At 42.3% G+C, this 19,419-nt stretch overlaps 1 protein-coding gene across 3 annotated transcripts in view; it reads right to left on the bottom strand.

Annotated features, from left to right (window-relative positions):
• The window catches only part of LOC142584827 (potassium voltage-gated channel subfamily KQT member 1-like), a 528,313-nt gene that overhangs the window by 24,070 nt on the left and 484,824 nt on the right, over positions 1 to 19,419 (bottom strand). For all 3 annotated transcript variants that reach the window (XM_075695111.1, XM_075695109.1, XM_075695110.1), the window contains one exon: positions 1,389 to 1,462. In XM_075695111.1, coding sequence (XP_075551226.1) covers positions 1,389 to 1,462 — 74 coding nt within the window. The remainder of the gene's footprint in view (positions 1 to 1,388; positions 1,463 to 19,419) is intronic.

Raw genomic sequence — 19,419 nt, 5'->3', positions numbered from 1 at the left:
TCTATCTAAATTTCAGTTTTACTCTTTAATTTCATTTAATGCTGAGTTTAGACTGTGTTTTCACTTGTTCGCCTCTCATACTGCCGACCCGACTGGTCCCGTTGACGCCTGCCAGTTTGCCCTGGAAACCCAATGGTAACGTTGGTAACGTAAATCAACAACGGTCTGAAAACGCTCCAATTAGATGTTTGTGTAGCTACAACACGATTACGCCTGAATAAAGAGCCGTTTTGTAGAAGATAAGATGCGGCTGACGCTGGTCATAAATCCATCACTCCTACTGCACATATTAGTCAACTCGTCAAGAAAGTCAAACCATGATTCCCACTAAAGGTACTGTCATAGCTGGTGCATTCGAATATTAACAAAGACACAAGTTGAATTAACCTGATTGTAAGGAGCCATGCTCCAATCTCTTCTCAAGGTAATTAGCATGCTACTCTCTGGAAAATACAATGCTAATGAAAGTCTAAAATCAACAATGGTGCAGACAGATTGAGTAGCGCATTGTGATATAAATGTTATAAACAGGGATAAGGTGTCTCAGAAAGGCTGGCCAACGTTTCAAAAGGCGGACCTATTTTGTCAAAGATAAGGAAAAAGGACTTATCTTCATAGACGAAGATTGGTCCACCTATGAAAACATTGGCCAGCCTCTCTAAGGCACCTTATCCTTGTTTATAACCTTTATACCACAGAATGCTAATGAAAAGTAACATAACCGGTCACTTAGTCAAAACCCAGGCTAACCGTGTTCCCCTTGAAAGCTTAATGTGCGATGTTTTGTCAAGCCTGGTCTAACTCACCCGCCGCGGTTACTTACTGGCTATGGTGTTGGGCTGCTAAACAGGATGTCGCGGGATCGAAACACGCCCACTGTGGCCCCAGTACGATGGGGGCGAAATGCAAAAGCACCCGTGTACTTAGATTTAGGCGTACGTTAAAGAACCCCGGGTAGTCCAAATTTCCGGAGTCCCCCCCTACGGCGTGCCCCATAATCAGATCATGGTTTTCACACGTAAACCGCATAATTCGAGCGTGGTCTGACTTTTCAGAAAATACAGCACGAAGAAGGTGACTTCAAGACGCTTTGTGCGAGCACTCAAGCCAGAATTTAAATATTCAACTTGATTTTCATAACAAACCAAATAAAATACAGAATTTGTGTGCAATACAAACCCTGATCTAGAAAATAGGACTACTAGAAATTGTTTTGGACTTTTTTTATTCAAGCTGCAATTAGGTGTGCGCATCCAAGATTCTTCCACTTGCGTTGAAGTTTGCATGAATGAACATTTCTTACGTCTTTTATGATGACATACCATGACATTCGTTGAAATGTCTTGTACAGCACACTAGCTTTGAAGAAATGAACTCTGTAGACTTACCTTTCTGAGCGATCTAATAGCATTTTTATGCTGTTTCGTGAGCACTGTAAGCCTAGGTTCTTCAGGCTCTTCGTCTGCAATATAAACGAAAATATTAGATGCCAAAATACTGTTGCGGGTTATCTACGGACCATAATTTTTCACACACAGAGCTACAAGAGCTACAACAAACACTTCGCGCAGGGAAGTTAAAGGCGAAGCGTAGATGCACATTTCTTTTTTAACGTTACATATGGATAAAAAGGCAGGTACACATGAATGCCAGTGCTACCACATGGTATTTTTTCCATCAATCTAAACTTCATTTCGCTCCAAAATTATCAGTAAGGCTTTTCTCAGGTGCCAGTTGTAATTTGTCGGTCAATAATACTCTAGATTAAAATGAATGATTGGAAAAATTCTGCTCGTGTTTACTTGCTTGCACTTTAGGCCTTCAAGAACTTTCGTTGTTTAAAAACTCTTTTATTGTCAACGCAATGTTGCCCACTTGAACCTGTATTCCGGCTAAGTGAATACCCTCCAAGTAGCAGCACAAACTTCATGCCCAGTTTATTGGCGAATAATAGACGAAAGCACCGCCGACCTCGATCACGTATTTCACTGATGGGCTACAACAATGACTGGCCACACAAGTACGCCTTAACAATGTGTTAGATGAAGCGCTACTAGGTGGGTTTCTGGCTTACATGATACTACAAGAAGAATGATTTAAACATAACCTGTACCATTTCCTTTCTGCAAACATTGTTTTGTTGCAAGGCATCACTGTGTGTTTAGGCGTGTCGTTTTTTTCATTCTAACTAAATAATAATTTTCTGCATTTGCACTGAAACAAATGAAATATGCCAAATAAATTTGTTGATGCTTACACAAAGAATGCACAGAAAGAGCCAATTTAGGAAAACGTGCCACTGTTATCGCTTTTCCCTCCTACATTGATAAAAAGAACCTAGCGAAGTTAAGCTTGAAAATAGCAAAAATAAGCTTGATTATTATACGTAGTATTACAGATGAGTTGATGCTTTGTAGCAAATTCAGCTGGCCACTTCTTGGAGAAATACATTTACTTGCATATGTTTTAGAGCAAACAATAATGTTTACACTGCAGTAATGTGTGTAAGCACTGCAGAATTTGTCTTCCTAGCGCACACTTTATGACACGTGAGAACTCGAAGTGATCGCGCGCTGAATGGTGCACGTGCCCCTTATCATGCTTACGGCTTCAGGGTCCCGTGATTAAATTTTGATTTTAGCTGTGATTTTTTGACCAAGTTCTCTAAACCCATAGAAAAAGCAAGCACACGCGAACGCCATTACGCCTTTTGCTGCGGCTGACGGGCAGAACAGTGCAGCAGGGCTGCACCTCGCAATTCCGCTTTTATACAACTTTATCAACAAGGCTGCCATAGGAAAAAGACAAAGATATTTACTTATGCTAACTCATAAAGCGGCATAAAATATTTGCGAAGCGCTAATTAACGCATCTACGCAAAATGTACTTCTCTGCTCTACAAAAGGACACCATGCAGCACTCAATTATACATTTAAACACTACAGCTATCGTGCACTGTGCACTACTAAATTTCCAACAATTCCTAAACTCAGTTAAGCAATAAAACAGCAATGTGGTCGTGCTTCTTTTTTTCCCTTATCAACAACCGCAGACGGCACTTATTTAATTCGTGATGCAAGCATCACAAGCATCTTGTGTGCTTAGCAGGAAGTTGGACCATCACAAATGTTCCACGCTCTCAATATGCTATAGACAGTGAAAAGATTCTTTCAGCACTCAATCATAGGGCGAAAATACTTTTTTTTATCATGTGGTCTTCTTTTCTTTCCATACCATTCAGTAAATGAATGCCGCTGCAATAAGCAACTCTATTATGCAGGTGCAGGTGCATTGTGAACAAGCTTGAGGGTCGTAGTAAGAAACAATGACAAAAATCAATGCAGGCTGTCATGTGCTTCAATCAACATGCTGGGGGTCATGAAAGGAAATACAAACCATGCTTCACGTCAAGCAAAACGTGAGCCAAGAAGAGTACAGGGTAGGACAAAATTCCAGATGGAACTCACTTTGACAGGCAGCAAAGAAGCATAAGCGAATGATCTTCACCCTTACGTAGGCGTTGAAGAAAAATGAACAGCTTGATGAAGTCCGAGTAAAACCATTTTGTCTTACCATTGCTTGAGAATGTGACAGCATTGAGGTGACCCACAGTGGCATTCCGTGTGCTATGTTATAGTCCCTTTCCTGGAAGCTACTTCTCATCCCACGCCCTCCCACCAAAATTGCAAAGAGCTTCATTTCCTTGTGGTAAAGCCAGATCTAAAAGTAATTTTTTCGTAAGGACTGTTACTTGACCCTTGCCACGATTGGTGCTTGTCAAGATTGTCCGCCGCCTTCTTGTGCGAATCGCTCTAATTAAAGAACTTCTTGGTGAATACTGACCCTCCTCCGAAATTGGCTACGTATTTGGAAAACTGCGGTGTAAGTATGACTGAGTGATATGCTGCTGCTGACAGTACGTTTCAGGGTATGTGTACGGTCACACAAGGGCCAGCATTTCCGTCAAATTATATGGTCATGCCAGCCGCGAAAAATGACGTTTCGAAACAAGGACATGCATACAACCACGTAGAATTTCGCCGCTGGCACTCTAAATTCCACCCCAAAGCAGTGCTTTCTTAGTGTAACTCTATTGCAAAAATTGAGCATACTAAATACTGGCTTAGATCTTGGTGTAATACTCTAGAAGGGGTTTGTTCAAAAGCTGGAAATTCCAGTAAGCTTCTCGAACAGATGTTTACCAGAGGCAAGCGGTCTTACGAAGCACAAAATGCTCTGCACTAGCAACGACCTGTGTTAGCCGAATATATGCTCCTGGTAGCGGAAGACATCTCAGGAGCGTAATCGTTTACGATGTTGGTTCTTATTATGGACTGGTATATTAAAAATGCAATACGAATGCCATGGTTAGATGCCAATAGCGCGTCTCCATCTACGTGCACAAATAAACCATCTCCTCGCGTTTCCTACAGAGGAAACTCTATTTCTTCGTCAAAAATTTAGATGAACTTGATAGTAATGCTTAATCCTGGATTATCATGCCAACTAAAAGTATGCGACACGCCCTTCATGGTTGGTTCTCTTGGCGACGCAAATTACTGTCACTTTTTTCGAAAAGGGACAGCGAAACTTCTACCGAACTATTTTTATACAACACTTCATACATCTAACTTCAACTCGAAGGGAATATCTTAAGCAATCACTCTACAGTTTATTTTTAAGAGGATTGAAAACAATGTGTAATATGATATGCCTCAGGTTGGTCAAGCTGAGACACATTGGATTGTCTTATAATTTGTCACTTGGCACTGAATAAAGACTTCCGGTTCTGGGTACGTACGGTTTATATTTTCACTGAACATTGAGGATGAATTTAAGAATTGATTGGCATATTCTTGTTTCAAGTGAGCTAACCTCAGATTACAGCATTTATGATTCTTAAATATGAAAAAGCACGAACCCAAGGAGGTATATTTTACATAGCATCACTTGTAAGCACATAGCATCAGCTGTTTGATCACTTGTGATCAAACAGCTGTACACTTTTCTAATATTCCAGGCATATAGAGTAATAATTGAAGAGAATAGCATGCAATCTTTACCTACTTCACAGATTGCTTGTGCACAGTCATATTTCAGTCAGACATGCGTTTATCTTTATAAGAATATATCTAGCAAGAATTTTTTTCAAATGTTAGCATCTTTCATATCATTTATTTCTTTTTCTGACGGGAGGAGCTGCTGCTACTATAGAGAAAACTACTGCTGCAAACGCGCAACGTGAGCTTGAAATACACATCCTGACAGCATCACCCAAAGACCTCTAAATTATCGTTGAACTTCCTTGAATTTAGGCGCACGCACTGTATACCGCGTTCGTCCGCAAACGCCATTTCTAGCCGTTGCTCCCTGTTTGAATAGATTTTTTATTAGAACACACAGACGTGATGTTTAAGCACATTACCAAGAAGCACTGAAATGGACAACTTATTACGTTTCTATACAAAGTGAATAATTTCAGTTAGCAGATATATGTAAATTCAGAAGCGCGAAAATCAAATAATAAAACGCAATATTTTGTTTGCTAGAAGTGCACAACACCCTTCGAAAAAAAAAAAGAAATGTAGCTATCACCATTATAGGTTGACAAACTGAATTTTATATATTTTCACATCGACAAAAAAACATACTACGTGATATATTTTTTTTTGTATCTCGTTAGCTTTCCTCTCTATCTAATAAAAGTTTTCTTTAGTTCGCCCTCGCATTGAAAAATCATTTCTAGTCATTTTTTCAACAGCGGCGGACAAAGCTTTTACAGTTATAAATTAATGCGCAGTAACTCGAACTACTTGCCGTCAGCTCAGAAACCTCTGCCTCGGATCGGCGTTTGAAACAATATCCAGTGCACCCATTTGGCAAATGTCGAACTAAAGGAGGTTTCTGCGTTTTTTCATCATGAGTAAATAGATTTGACAACAGAAAAATCAAGCTCCAAGGGTCTCTTTGAATTGGAATGCGCCTTCGCGGCGATATTTGCCCAGCATTCATATTGGCCTCAAAAATGAGCAGCTCAAAAATAAAGGGACGCTAAATATGAATCGTGAGCTGCGTGTAATATGAAGATATGTTGCTGAAATACTAGAGAGGTTACTTCTACCTTGAGTGGAATCTTTAAAAAAAAGCAAAAAAAAAACGGAATAGGGAAGTACGAAGCGCGAGTTTGCATATACCACACCACTTCTCGCGACATCATGGAAGTTGAGCGTGCGCTCGTGACTACTCACTTTCGCATTCTGAAAGAAAGATAGACTGTACTTAGTGAGTTTTGAGAAATTTTTTTCAATAAAATTCAGTAAACGAACTTGCGATAATGCATCGAAACCTCCAACATTGTACTGCCGACATACTCTACAGGGCAACAACGCAAACAAACATTAAATAAAGAATACTGACTACCACTAATATTTACTACACGGCGGCGAAGACAAGTCCAAAAAATGTACATGTGTGGCTATGCAAGTCATTGCACGCGGGGAAGGTTAATAAAGGCGCGAGCTGCTTATCAAGCAGTTGGATACAGATAGCGTGCTGACGTGACACTAACCACACATCAGCACTGGTCGATTGCTTCGGTGAGTGCACTTATCCTATCATCGCCGTGCTCTGTGGCTATCACGACACCCTCGAGCTTTGGCTTGCGACCGCATGACCGGCCTGCGAGGCCAAATTTCTGCCAAAGATATGCCTTCCATTTTCCGCATTGCCTATGAGAATCAAAGAGCTTCGGGTAAATATTACTGGTGGGCAAGTTGGCGCTTGCGTCAACGGGCGCTGCAAGCATAGCAGTTCTGACGAGATGAGAACGATGGCCAGTTGTTCATAGATTTGCCTGAACATCGCCCTTGTGTTTCCAGTGGCTTTGTGACTTTGCAAAGTGTGCCCTTTTTGACGAAATATCGCATCATAAGTGCAACAGTTCGCAATTTTTATCATGTTTGGCGCGACCTTTTATTGTCGCATATTCTCTGAATTACAGCCTTTTACTTTTTGCAGCGAAACTGTTGAGAGCTAATAGAAGCGCTCAAAATGAGTATAAGGAAGTTTTTATGCTACAGTGAAGTAAATAGATTATTGGCAAAGTATATATTGAAAGAAAATTGGCGGCAACGGGTGACAATGAGAAACAAATTTTGAAGTGCGGTGATTTAGTAGAGGCTAAGTAAATATTGTTGAACTCTCTTTTTTCTCATGCTTGATAAAAAACTATCTGAAACGCGTAAAACTTCCTCGAAGGACTCGGCATATAGAATGCCGCAGCAGTTACATAATTGGAGAGAATTGTATAGCTGTTACTGCCGATGTGAACCGAAAATATGAAGTTTGTTGGGTTGTTGTGCTCTTAAATTAAATATAGTAGTTTTCTCCCTATTTTCAAGCTTCACACGATCCGCTTCGTGGGTTTCGCCGGTGAACTGAATAGTGCATGTTTATATTTTGTTGACATAGGAAGCATGTTGTGTGTGATATAATGAAGAAGTGTAAATTACTTAGGGTAAATTTAATGTTTCTAAAAAATTATGCAAGCCACTACAAACGCATTTATTCAACCAAATAGGAAGTTCCTTCCCAAATTTCCGCAACGAACCCAACTTGACACAAAGTTGAAATTACGAGGGAATCCTGATCATTTAATGCGTGATCTCAAGGCAAAGTTTCAAGAAAATCAGCTAACTACGGGCTTTGCCAAAAGTGTCTTGGGTATCTCCTCGAAAGAGTTACATGTTCAAGAAGCCATGTTAGGGGTGATGGTGGAGAATGTTTACCTTTTTCTATTAAACATAAATTTAGGAGATAATTACGCGTTTTTCGTTTATTTTTGCGCATTCCACAAGCTGCGTGTAGGGTTACCTGGTGTTGCCGGTTAACTAAACGAGGACCATTGATTATATTTCGTAAACATGCGGATCCTGTTCATGAATGGTGCATAGGCAAACTTCTAGTGGTCTTGACAGTGTGTTGTGTATGCAAGCACTGTGGAGCATTACCAACAGCGTATGATTCAGCCTACCTGTCTTGGAGAAACTACATAAAAGCCGTTGAAATCATTGTTACTGAGAAGACGGGCGAATGTTATGTTTCATGTGCATGCGAAGTCCAATGTATGTGGATAAATCACGGTCTTAGCGAGGAATTGCTCAAACGAGGACTCGAATACGTTTTACAGCTGCTATCTGCTATATTTCGCAGTGTCTCAAAAGAATTAGTGAAAAATCGGGGCATGCCAAGTGTGCTGCGTTGTGAGATGTTCACGTTTCTGGCCTAAATATGAGCTTTAAAAATAATTATTTAATCCATGCTTTGATATTCTCATCATGCGTTATACTAGCCTTCTAGTACGTTTCTGTAGTGGCATCGGTGAACGAAAGTTGAACCGTTGTTCATAGCTTCTAGAAATAAATTGCAACGTTATGTCCAGGCGAATATCAATGTATGCCAGTTATTAACAGCCTTTTTAATACACTGATTATGCAAGTGCTCCCGAGAGTGCACCAAGAGCGCCGAACGCTGGATCTGATGTAGTGAAACGAGAAAAATTCCAGTTAAGATGTATGCGGTGTCAATCACTATCTTTTCATTAGTATTCGGTGCGCAGTTGCAAGCTATACAACATGCTGTAATAATTGTAAGCGAGAAGTGGTGATGATTTGTGGTGGCGAATGAGGAAATTCTGACGCGGAGAAGGCAGTGTCATTGGCCGGAGCAACTCTTTCTGTGTCAACCCCATCGCCGTCTGCCAGACGCATTTCTCGTTGACATCCCTGTCCCCTCTCTTTTTTTCCTCCTCCTCCTTGTGAGACTTGTTTCGGCACGAAATAACAGACGGATGAACGACCGTGAATGCCTCAGCAACCTGCAGATTGAAGCTAATGCAATGTTGAGTAACAGCGGAGGTGGCCTAAAATACTGAGTAGCTGAACCGACAAATTGTGACGGTTTTTTCAAAGATCAATTCAGAGAGCGCTTATGCCCCTAAGCATAGCAGAAGATGAAGTTCGTACTATTGGAAGTATGCCTCTTGAAGGCAGTCACAGATAATGTCTCGGCGCAGTACTAATGACGGACTCGGATCAACGCAAGACGGTCCGCCGAAAAGAAAGTGAGGCACGCATCTTCGAATCTGACTGCAATCTGAGCGATGGGTTTCTTGAGTGACATGTTGATTATCCCCATGGCATCCGTGAATCACAAAGCCTTATGGGCACATCACCAGACACGCCAATTGAAAATCTCATTGCTACCCACAGTCCTAACTAATACCACGATGTAGTATATCTTGTGACCACAGCACCGCACTTGATACTCCGTAGCAACCACCAGTAATCCTAGTATCCTGGCAGCAACTTCGTTATAACGGCTATCAAGCGGTCGCACTCGACGCGAAGGTGCCTGTTGAGTATGAGGAGCTATCCATTTATAAAATTTAATGCCACTTGCCCCTTTAGTAAACTTGACACATCCATTCTGAAGGCTTGGCCAAGAATGGGCACGTATCAATACCACATACGCAGTGCCGAAGTTGTCCGTTTAGGGACTTACCCAGTGACCCAAACCGTATACTAGGCCAGCCAACAGTAAGCTGTCTATAGGGGTGCTTGCAGGGTGGCCCATGTTGTCTGCTTAGCAAGACAGCAGTCATCACGTACTTTGTGGCCCAAGTTAACTCCCCCCATAAACGACCAGTAACACACAAACCACAAAGTGGGCTGAAGAGGCAAACAAAACTGTCGCTTTAAATAATGAAACTCGCAGCACGGCTCAGCACTTCGTGTTAACTCATCATATACAACTCATGTTCTGTTAATTCTATTTTCTGAGATTATCTAATGCGATATCTTGTGATTCTGCGAAAGGCTATTTTGCCTAGCTATTGTATAATTCATGACCGTTACTGTGTATGCATGCATTTATGTGATTTCGGTAAACGGAGATTTTACGCCACACTATTTGATATAGGGACCACTTCCACAACTTAATTTGAGTTTTCGGGTCCCGACTGTACAATTCTGATGTATTGTGCATATTGATGCAATTAGAATTCTTTGAGCACTTAACCCATTTTGCTCTTTCTTTGTCGGTTTGTCTGTCCGCATCTAACTTCTTACACGCCAGCTTCGGTTAGTGGGCGGTCTTTAGGTACTGGGTGCTGTGCTGAGGTACATTGTACTAGAAAGGGGCACTGGGCTTACACAGCCAGCCGCTCGTCTGACGCAGTTAGCATCCCATCGAGGAGGTGGCACCACAGGCAACTTCAATCGAAGCTTTGCTTGCAGAAGTAGAGTGCCCCTAGCAGAAGCTCTCATTTTCCTTGCGCGGCTGTTTATTTCAGTTCGAAGCAGTTCATGCACACTCTTACTTGCTGTTAATTTCGACAAACTTGAGATTCATTACATATCTTTGGCAAGCACTATAGTGCTTAGGCCACATGATATTTGCCGTAATAGTACCTTGTGGAAAAGGACGGCACCAATTCTTCGGCGATTTTCTGCATTTCCTAACCGCTAGACTCTTTATGCAAATACGTCGTCGCCTACGGATTTTGCTTGTGCGGAAAGGAACTTCAAGTTTTCATAATTAACAGGCAGTCGTAAAGAATTAATTACGAAAACAATTTTGTTGTATTTAGAGAGTCTGTGACCAAATATACGGTTTCATGCCGTGTCGACATACCTTAACATGATTTTGTATCAAGATTATGTCCGGTAGTCTACCAGCCAATTAGTCAGGAAACAGTGTGCGCATACTTCCTAGCCGAACTAAAAGAATGCAGGTACTTGCTGGTTGTGGTCGTTTGAAACCTTCAGGCCCGTGCCATGTTGGAGTACCACGTTTTGTGTGACCTCTGTGGCTGTACTGCTAGCTCTTCCAGCCTACTTTCATCCTTCTGGACGCCAAAAAAAAAAGAGAACTTGGCCAATCCTTCACGTAAACGTAGCCTGTTTGGCACCCAGGCGCGTGAACATCATAAGGCAGGTTCATTTAAGGTAGAAATCATTACGGCACTATAACCCTCGACGTTGATGTTAATTAGGATGAATTACCTACAATTAATTAAGATATATTTAATTAAGGCACTCTAACCCTCCATCTTTGGTGTGAGTCGAGCCCACGACCGTTGGTGTTAATTAAGGAAAATTACGGTTAATCAAGCGAAGCCTTTGCAAAACGGCCACAACATTTGCTGAGGGTGTATGCAATGGTTTGTTGACGGTTCGGATGCGTATTTTGAGCTTGTTCTTTGTTCAAACGTGCGCTGTTCTGCGTGTAGTACGGGTAACTTAAATGAGTGTATGTACTGTTAGCTTCACTTTGCTGGGGGTTTGTAGCCTCTGCCTTACGTGGGCATGAGCCACTGATTAAAGGAGTATGAACCTATAATTGTTTTACGTGGCGCATAAGTTCCTCGTTGGGAAGGGATAGCAATGCTTACGCACTCAAATCCCACGCGATAACATCCGCAGCAAACCAATGCCGCTCAGAAACTTGCGCTAATATGCTCCAGTATAGCGCGGGCCGCCGCGCCGCGGCTCCCACGTTGCATTAAAGCATAAAACCCCTTAAACTTCGTAAAGTAGTCACACTCTCCTCCTCCGCCTTCACTCCTCCTCGTTTCTCCTCTCTTTCACGCTCCCTCCTCGAACGTGGCGTCGCCTATACTGCTCGAGCGTAGCGACGGCGCCAACATGCGCTCCTCGCCACTCCGTAGACGCTTCTCGAGCAAAAATGGCGCCGAGGCACGGCGCGAGTGCCCACGTGATGCAATTATGCCAATACCGACGCGCCGTCGGCCTCTGCGAGAGTGCGCGAGGAGGAGGCGGCATTCTTCAAAGCGTGGCACTACTTTACGAAGTTTAAGGGGTTTTAATTAAAACTGCGCCAGAGCTGGCGCTCGGGCTATCGGAGAAGCACACATTGTCGACGTTCGTGGAGGCGCCTCACCGTATAACCTCCGCCGGCGAGTAAGCCCATTGTCCCCTTGTGGTACATTGTAGCTGAGGGGACCGGGTTCAAAACCAGCCATCGGACCAACTCGGGTCTCTGGATATGTGCCGCTCTTCTATGAATATGACCCCAACTTGTGTCACTGAGTATGTGCTAGCTTTCAATCGCAAAACAGGAACTCTAAACTTTTTGCGGTGCTCTGTGGAAGCAAACCGGCCTCATTTGTATTGAGACATCTTTGTCCGAATACATATTCAGATATACGTCACGACAGGACGTCGCAGCGGTACCGCTAAAGCGCGTAGCATGTCAGACAGAAGTGCGAATATTTCTTTTTGGTTACGAAAAATAAACATTTCTGTTCAATTACAGCAACACCAGCAATATGTGATAGCGGGCACGCAGTCTCGGGTAGAGAGGTCATTCTGAATGCATTCTACCGAATGCGTCCAGAGAAGAAAAATTTTCTTTGTCCTAATCTTTGTCCTTCCTAATTAAACTTGCAGCTTATCACATGCTAACACATTACCAACAGATCAACGAAAAGCTGTCAATTTGCAAATTTGGTCTTTGTTTAAAATGTTTTCAGCTCACAAGTATGTTTCAGTCTGTGATGGTTTAGTAGATTGACTCACCAACGTGCACTCAGTTGAATGTTTCTGGGAGCGTGTAAATACGCTACTCTGCCATTTAAGTTCATCTCAGCATTCATGGAGTGCATTACGAAAAATGTATATTCTAAAGGCGTCTCACTCTGTCATTGCTATCCATTGCAAAGACGTACATTTCATCAACCGTTAGAATAGCTTGATGTAGACAGTACATTACGGCAAATAATTTTGTGTAAAATATAGGCAGCAGATGACTTTTTCTGTGATAACACATATTCCTTTGGTGCCGTCGAGTACATGGTCAACTTTAGTTGGCTGTGAGTTGAAATTCCCCGTTTTCCAGATGGAAGAAATGAATTATTCAAATTTAGAAAGGATACACGCTAGCATAAGGATATTATAATCCATGCATAGCAAACTGAATTCTCCTGCAGCAGGTCATTCACATGTAACTCCTTATGTTTTCCCTAATAAGCTAATTAAATATTTGACACATGCAACGCAGGAACAGTTGCTGTAGACACACTACATTTTCTTTGCAGTGCAATACGTCAAATCCACACAAACAAAAGATGGCAGGGTACAGTACGCTCCATTCCCTTAAGTTTTGTTTCCGCAATGCACAAATTGTACGTTTAGACAAATAAGTGCATAATTTCTGCACTTGTGTATTAACCTACCTCCATCCGAATTTTGTTCATTCACGAGTTGATCGATCACGTGCCAAACATCGTGCACCTTTAGTTTACATCAGATGAAGAATTGGCGAAACATCAGAACATGGCCTGGCTAACTTTCTACATCGTTTCTGCGGCGGTGAATTTTACTCCTTAAAAGTACGTGTTGAGAAGTTTGGATTAAAATACAGGCGTCTGCCGGCAGTCATCATCAATCTATTTTATGTCCGCTGCAGGACGAAGGCCATCCGGTTCGATCTCACAAGACCCCTATTTTGCATGAGCTGGTGCCATGCTATGCTTACAAATATGAAAAATTTCTCCCGCCACCCAGTTTTCTGTCTGCGCTCGACTGCGTTTACCTGCCGTTTGTACATATTTTATAACATTCACAGAACAACGGTCATCTACCCTATATACAAAAACATGCAGGGCCTGCCCGACCCTATTTGTACTTAGTAATCTCATCTAAAGTATTCGTTCAAGAACTGTAACATAGGAACACCCCTGTTCGCTCTCTAAACCACACAAATGTCTTCCTGTCTATTAGAGCAGGGCCTGTCTCTTACCGTCCCATCGTTCCTTGCTTAACCTTTAAGTTTTCAAGCGTCTTTCCCTCTTTTGTTACTACCGATACAACGCAATTAAAGCCCGTTATTATTTCACGGACAGCGGTGAGCAGCCGGTCAAGATTCATTAATGCCTTCCCTGTGTACTCCAATCCATTGTTATTCTTTGCGAGTAATTGGCCTAGATAAACGTGCTCTTGCACAGATTCTCGAAGCTGAGTGCCAATGACGAAGTCATGTTCTCTTGCTATGCTGTTGAACATCAGCTCAGTCCTCTGCAGCCACGCGGTTCTAAATGTTTACAATGCAGCCAACTAGTGTAGCCTAATGAATGAAACTTTCACCTGGTCAAGTCACCGACATAAAAAGCAAAAGCATGCGCCTGCTTTTGAATTGATTTACTGTTACCGCGGCAGGATTTCCTAGCGGAAACCTGCATCTTCTCTAGCACAACTTCATCTTTTACGATGCACACAATGTAGTCATCGCCCACTACGCTAGTCCATTTTGGGGCCTCCGGAGTGCATGCTGAGACGCCGGCACTCTCATAGACTGTCGGGAGCAAAACACAGATTAACGAGAGACAAACACTGCGCGATAGTGCAGCGTTTAGTTAGTGCAGCACCAGACTTCATACTGCTGCAGAGTGACAGGTTTGAAATACAAGCGGAGACATTCGTAGCGCGCTCTGCTGTGTGTGTCTTGCGCGATTTTTTCTACTACGCCAGGCATAACGTTAAAGCTGTGGCACGGCGGTCGTTGTGGGTCAAGTTTCATTATCTTTCGCCTTATGGCGAAAACCAAGCCCATATATCGACAACACGACGAGTAGGACAGTCGGCCCAACAAAGACGAGGCATGCACGTACAGACACAGCAAACTCAATTTAGAGTTATTCTGTCGCAGTAAGAGCTCGTGGCGAATTCAAAACGCCATCCCTTCGCTTTAATGTCCTTCCGCTTTAAGGACACCTAGCAAGCACGGAATTACGCAGTAATCAAATCTGTCATAGGGGTCGCTATACTGTACTGCAAAAACTCTAGGCTATAGCTGTACACTATACACCAAAACTTGTATACTGCATCTGCATGATCGCGACAGCTGCAGTTCGGTGCGGGTCAATAAATATAATGATAATAAATTGTTGGCTGTTTCGCAGACTCCACGAGGAAGACAAATGCTCCCGTCAACAAGTCCCTTTTCGTATTCTGCAGCACTGGAGCTCCTCGTTTTCCACACCCATGGGTTCTGGGGTTCTGGAGCAAGCGCATTTACAACATGACTCATGCACGCTAGTTCTCACTAACCTATTTTGGATGCCTGACCTTCGTTAAGCTACTTTGAATTTTTCCCAGTATCGGTTAATGAAAACAAGATATTGCGGTTGGGCAATTTTTACCATTATTGCATCGTTTCAAGGTGATGCGTGCGTTAGTGCCGCACCAAGGTCCTCCTGTGAATAATCAGCACAGTGATTTCTAGATTTATATTGTCTTAGTACTACGGCTGCGACATTGAATATCAGTAAAATGGCGCGCCACGTGTTCCTTTATTTACTGCCGTTCCCATGGCACAGACGGTAATAAACCCTTGCACAAGTTTCTCAATTTCAATCTGCAAAGTTCAAGAGAGGGTCTGTTGTGAATGGCATTGCATGCACAGAATAATGCAAATACGCTTTATTTGGAATATAGCCTCAGGAAAGACTACCTATTGCACTTGATCTGAACATTATATATATATATATATATATATATATATATATATATATATATATATATATATATATATATATATATATATATGTATACCTCGTATTTGGTTCAAATCTGCGAGTGTAGTTTTCCGCGCACATTCATCTTCGGGTAGGAAGTTCCACTATTCGAAGGGGCCGCTAATAGTACCTCATGAAAATTGTTTAAGAACGATGAATTCCGGAAAAAAACATTACATCGACCAAGAAAGCCACGAAGCATGACGTCCAGCTTGCGGAAGCCTAATAATTAGGCTGGCTGCCTATTCTGCGATTCTAATGCAGAAGCACTCGCACGCGAGGGTCGAGCAATGCGGGCCGCCGCACATAGTTTGCGGCGATGGTCGGTGCATGGCTTTAAGACTGTGCGTGAATAAGGGCAAAGCTTTCTCCGGTTGTGCATTTGGGAGAGAAAATAATCATGCGTGCGAAACAACTATCGCCGTGGTGATGCAAGGAAGGTACGAGATAAAGCAGAAAAACCAAGCTGTGCAGCTGTGAACGGGTGCGAGTGCGCGTTTTAAAGCTGACTGCAAACCCAGCAAGAAATTGGCGTTCTCGCGTGCGGCATTCGCATTTCCGCTCTAACACTTCCTGAGAAACAGCCCATAGCCCGTCAGTTTTTCCGCACATTAACCGTATGAACCTCATCAGTGACCTCATGCTCAAACCGTAGCTTAAACTCAATTTTCTTCAATGTTTCATGCTACTTAACCAACGAACAGATCCGTTATCACTGAGGGTACGATATTTGAAAAGATATTAAAATATTTAGAAATATAGATGGACGCTGCTAGTATCTGAGGCAACATACATGTGATTATCCTGAGGTTCAGATGCCTTAATTTGCCGTTTCCAATCTATGGAGCCAATTGTCTTGTGGCCATCCGGCCCTGTTCCAGTTTCCATAATCTCAAACCCAAGAGCTTTATCGAGGAGGATAGAAGCAGATGTGTATGTCATCTTAGCTTACCAATAAACATCCCTTGCTTCCCGAGCCTATGAAAAAAGCCTCCGCAAAGTGTAGTGGAGCGATGAGACCCTGTTCTCGGAGAAAAAGGCAAAATATTTCAGGAGAGTACGTTGCAAGAGTTTTTACACGGGTGGCTCCCCAAACGAAACTGTTCAAGCGCGCATCTTTAAACACAGCTGCTGAGAAGTTCACACTAATCCTAATCACCAACCTCAAAACTTTAAATGTTCGTTGGCCCTTGTATTACTCCTAATCTGTACGGAATGTTTCCTGCAACTTTAAGCAAGCATTTTAAACAAGCGGTTAACCGCAGCTGAATGAAATCAACGACATATTGTTTGCCGTAATCTGGCGCTCTTTAACATATTTTTTTAATATTCCGTTTATTGTTTAATCAACTAAGATGAATTAGGTAACGTTATTATTATACACTTTAGAGCCAAGTGCGCTTCATCGCGTTGTAGAGGCGGTTCAGAAACGCCCGATCCAATTTTTTGTGGCAACGTACATGCCGCGTGGCGGGGTTTTTTTTGGCATTTAAAGAAATCCCGCAAAATACGAAATAAAACCACGTGATTGAGCTTGTGCGCTATGGTATGGCAGCACTCTCAAACGTGCGTCGAGCCTATCGCTTATCAGGGATGACAGCGCTTCCTTTCAGTGTGCCATCGCCAAGGATGCGGACGCACCGTGAAGCCGTTGTCTTGAGTCGCGGCCGCTTACGTCACCACGGTCTGAAAGCATGGTTCTTTCACATGAAACTCGGTTGAGAGCGCTGCAGTACTATAGTGAGTGACCGCAGTCATGCGATTTTATTTCATATTTCGCGGGCTTTCTTTCAACGCCAAAAAAAAAAAAAATCGCCACGCAGCATGTACGTTGCCACAAAAAATTGGATCGGCCGTTTCTGAACTCCCTATCCAACGCAACGAAACACACTTGGCATTAAAGAGAATATTAAATTTTTTTGCAAAATTCACCTTATTTAATGAGCTAATTAGGCGCTATACAAAAATACTCTAAGGAGTTGCGTGAAACAGGAGAATACTCTAAGGAGTTCAAGTTGCGTGAAACATCCTGTATAATGACATAGCTTATAAATTTTAAAACCATAGAATTTGCTCGTACCTTCAAACCTAGGTGAAACACCAACAACCGCCAACGCTTTATGCTTGCTAAGTTTCGTCCCATTATAGCTTTTAATATAGTAATACTGTTTGTTGAACGGCATTGAAGTCAATGCTTTGCAAATGATACGGCCGGTCTTCTCTTAACTAGTCCATGCTCAACCCCACTGCTTCGTTTTCTTCATGTTTTGCATTACTAACAAAACCAGGATGATTAAAGCTTAAAACACAATGAAGTTGGCGTAACCATCCTTTTCGGAAATCTACCCTATTCTAGTTGCTAGGAATTAAATGAAGCAGATGTTTATCTTGTCCACTTTGGCAAAACTGCAAACACTGATAGGAGTTTCGTGCTTCCTTAGCTACGATACAACTTTGCATTCTATCAGCACCATCCGTGTTAGAGATCTGTAGTTGAATCCACCGGTTTGATGTGCAGCCACAACATGCCGATATTCTTGTTTTGCGGAAAAACTACGAGGAAGGTGCGTCTTGCCTTATTGAGTGGCAATGCGCCACTTGTGACAGGTAACCGTGTCCGGCTGTGACACACTCAATTATCGAAAATTCTTCGAAGCAGTCACTATTGAACAAACTTGGGAAATTTGCTAACCTAGAGCAGCCGTTCGACGTTGGGAGAAAATTCTATCTAAACTGGCATATCTGTCTGCATCTAACCATCTCATCTGTCGTGGGTTCTGAGTGTTTACCACTCTTTATAACTTCTTGTTTTCATGGCTCGCAAAACGTCATGCACAGTGTCTGGCACGCCGATGGGATATAGACTGTGATTCTTGTCACTCGCCATTGGCATGAAAGTGAATTAAAACCTATTTAAAATGCTGTCCAGGCACACCATCTTCTGGGAGCCGCTGTTAATTTTGAATACTTTTTATGTTATCTTGTCTTTTGTCACACCTTTCTCTCGACAAGAGGAGCAACTCCTCTTATCGTTCTGTCCTAGTTCTAGATAACATCACGTACCCAGAATAAACTCTTACGAATAGCTACTCATTCATATAATGACCACCTTCTTCAGTTTATTGGTAGCAATTAGGTTCCACTCATTTACTTCTGAATTGCATATCTGGCTGAGTCTTTTCCCTTATCTAAGTTTCTTGCGTATTTGTATAATCACAAATGTTCTTCAGAAACTCTTGTTGCAACAAGAATATTCAAGAAAGGAACCTGTTACCTTTCCTTGTTCCAGTTGGCAGCCGAAACAGCTCCTGGTGGTTTGTTTTCGTTTTTGTTTGGGGCCAAGACGCAATGACGCGAATCCTCCTTAAGCACTGTTTTATCAAAATTTTCATTGGCATGAGTTAAAGACTTCATGCTGGAAGTGTAAGTTCAATATTTGTGTTCCTGTACATCCAATAAATTCTGTTAATTAGTGTTCTGATAACGAGGGTAGTTGCTCTGAGTGACTGCGATACTCTCGCAACAGAGGTCCATTAAGCAAGACTTCCAAAAGAACGCTCATTGACAGAGTGTTTTTCAACTTAGCTGTGCGTGTCAAAAAAATTACGTGTCCGCAGCTGACCATCAATGGCAGGTTCGTTCGCATTCACTTTTTCGTTTCCGAGAGTTTGGCTCTGCAGATAATTTTTCAAAGAGCATGCTATACTAGGGCAAGTAAAGCTCTACTAATGAGTATGTTGAAAGCAAGCACTTCTTTAATATCTCTTCTTTCGTAGTGTTAGAGGCTACACCATCATTGAGAGGTGCATGGGTGATACACTGGT

The sequence above is a fragment of the Dermacentor variabilis genome, chromosome 6, assembly GCF_050947875.1.
Source record: "Dermacentor variabilis isolate Ectoservices chromosome 6, ASM5094787v1, whole genome shotgun sequence".
Classification (NCBI taxonomy): domain Eukaryota; kingdom Metazoa; phylum Arthropoda; class Arachnida; order Ixodida; family Ixodidae; genus Dermacentor; species Dermacentor variabilis.
Note: the sequence above shows the minus strand (reverse complement) of the source record. Positions and strands in the feature narration are given on the sequence as shown.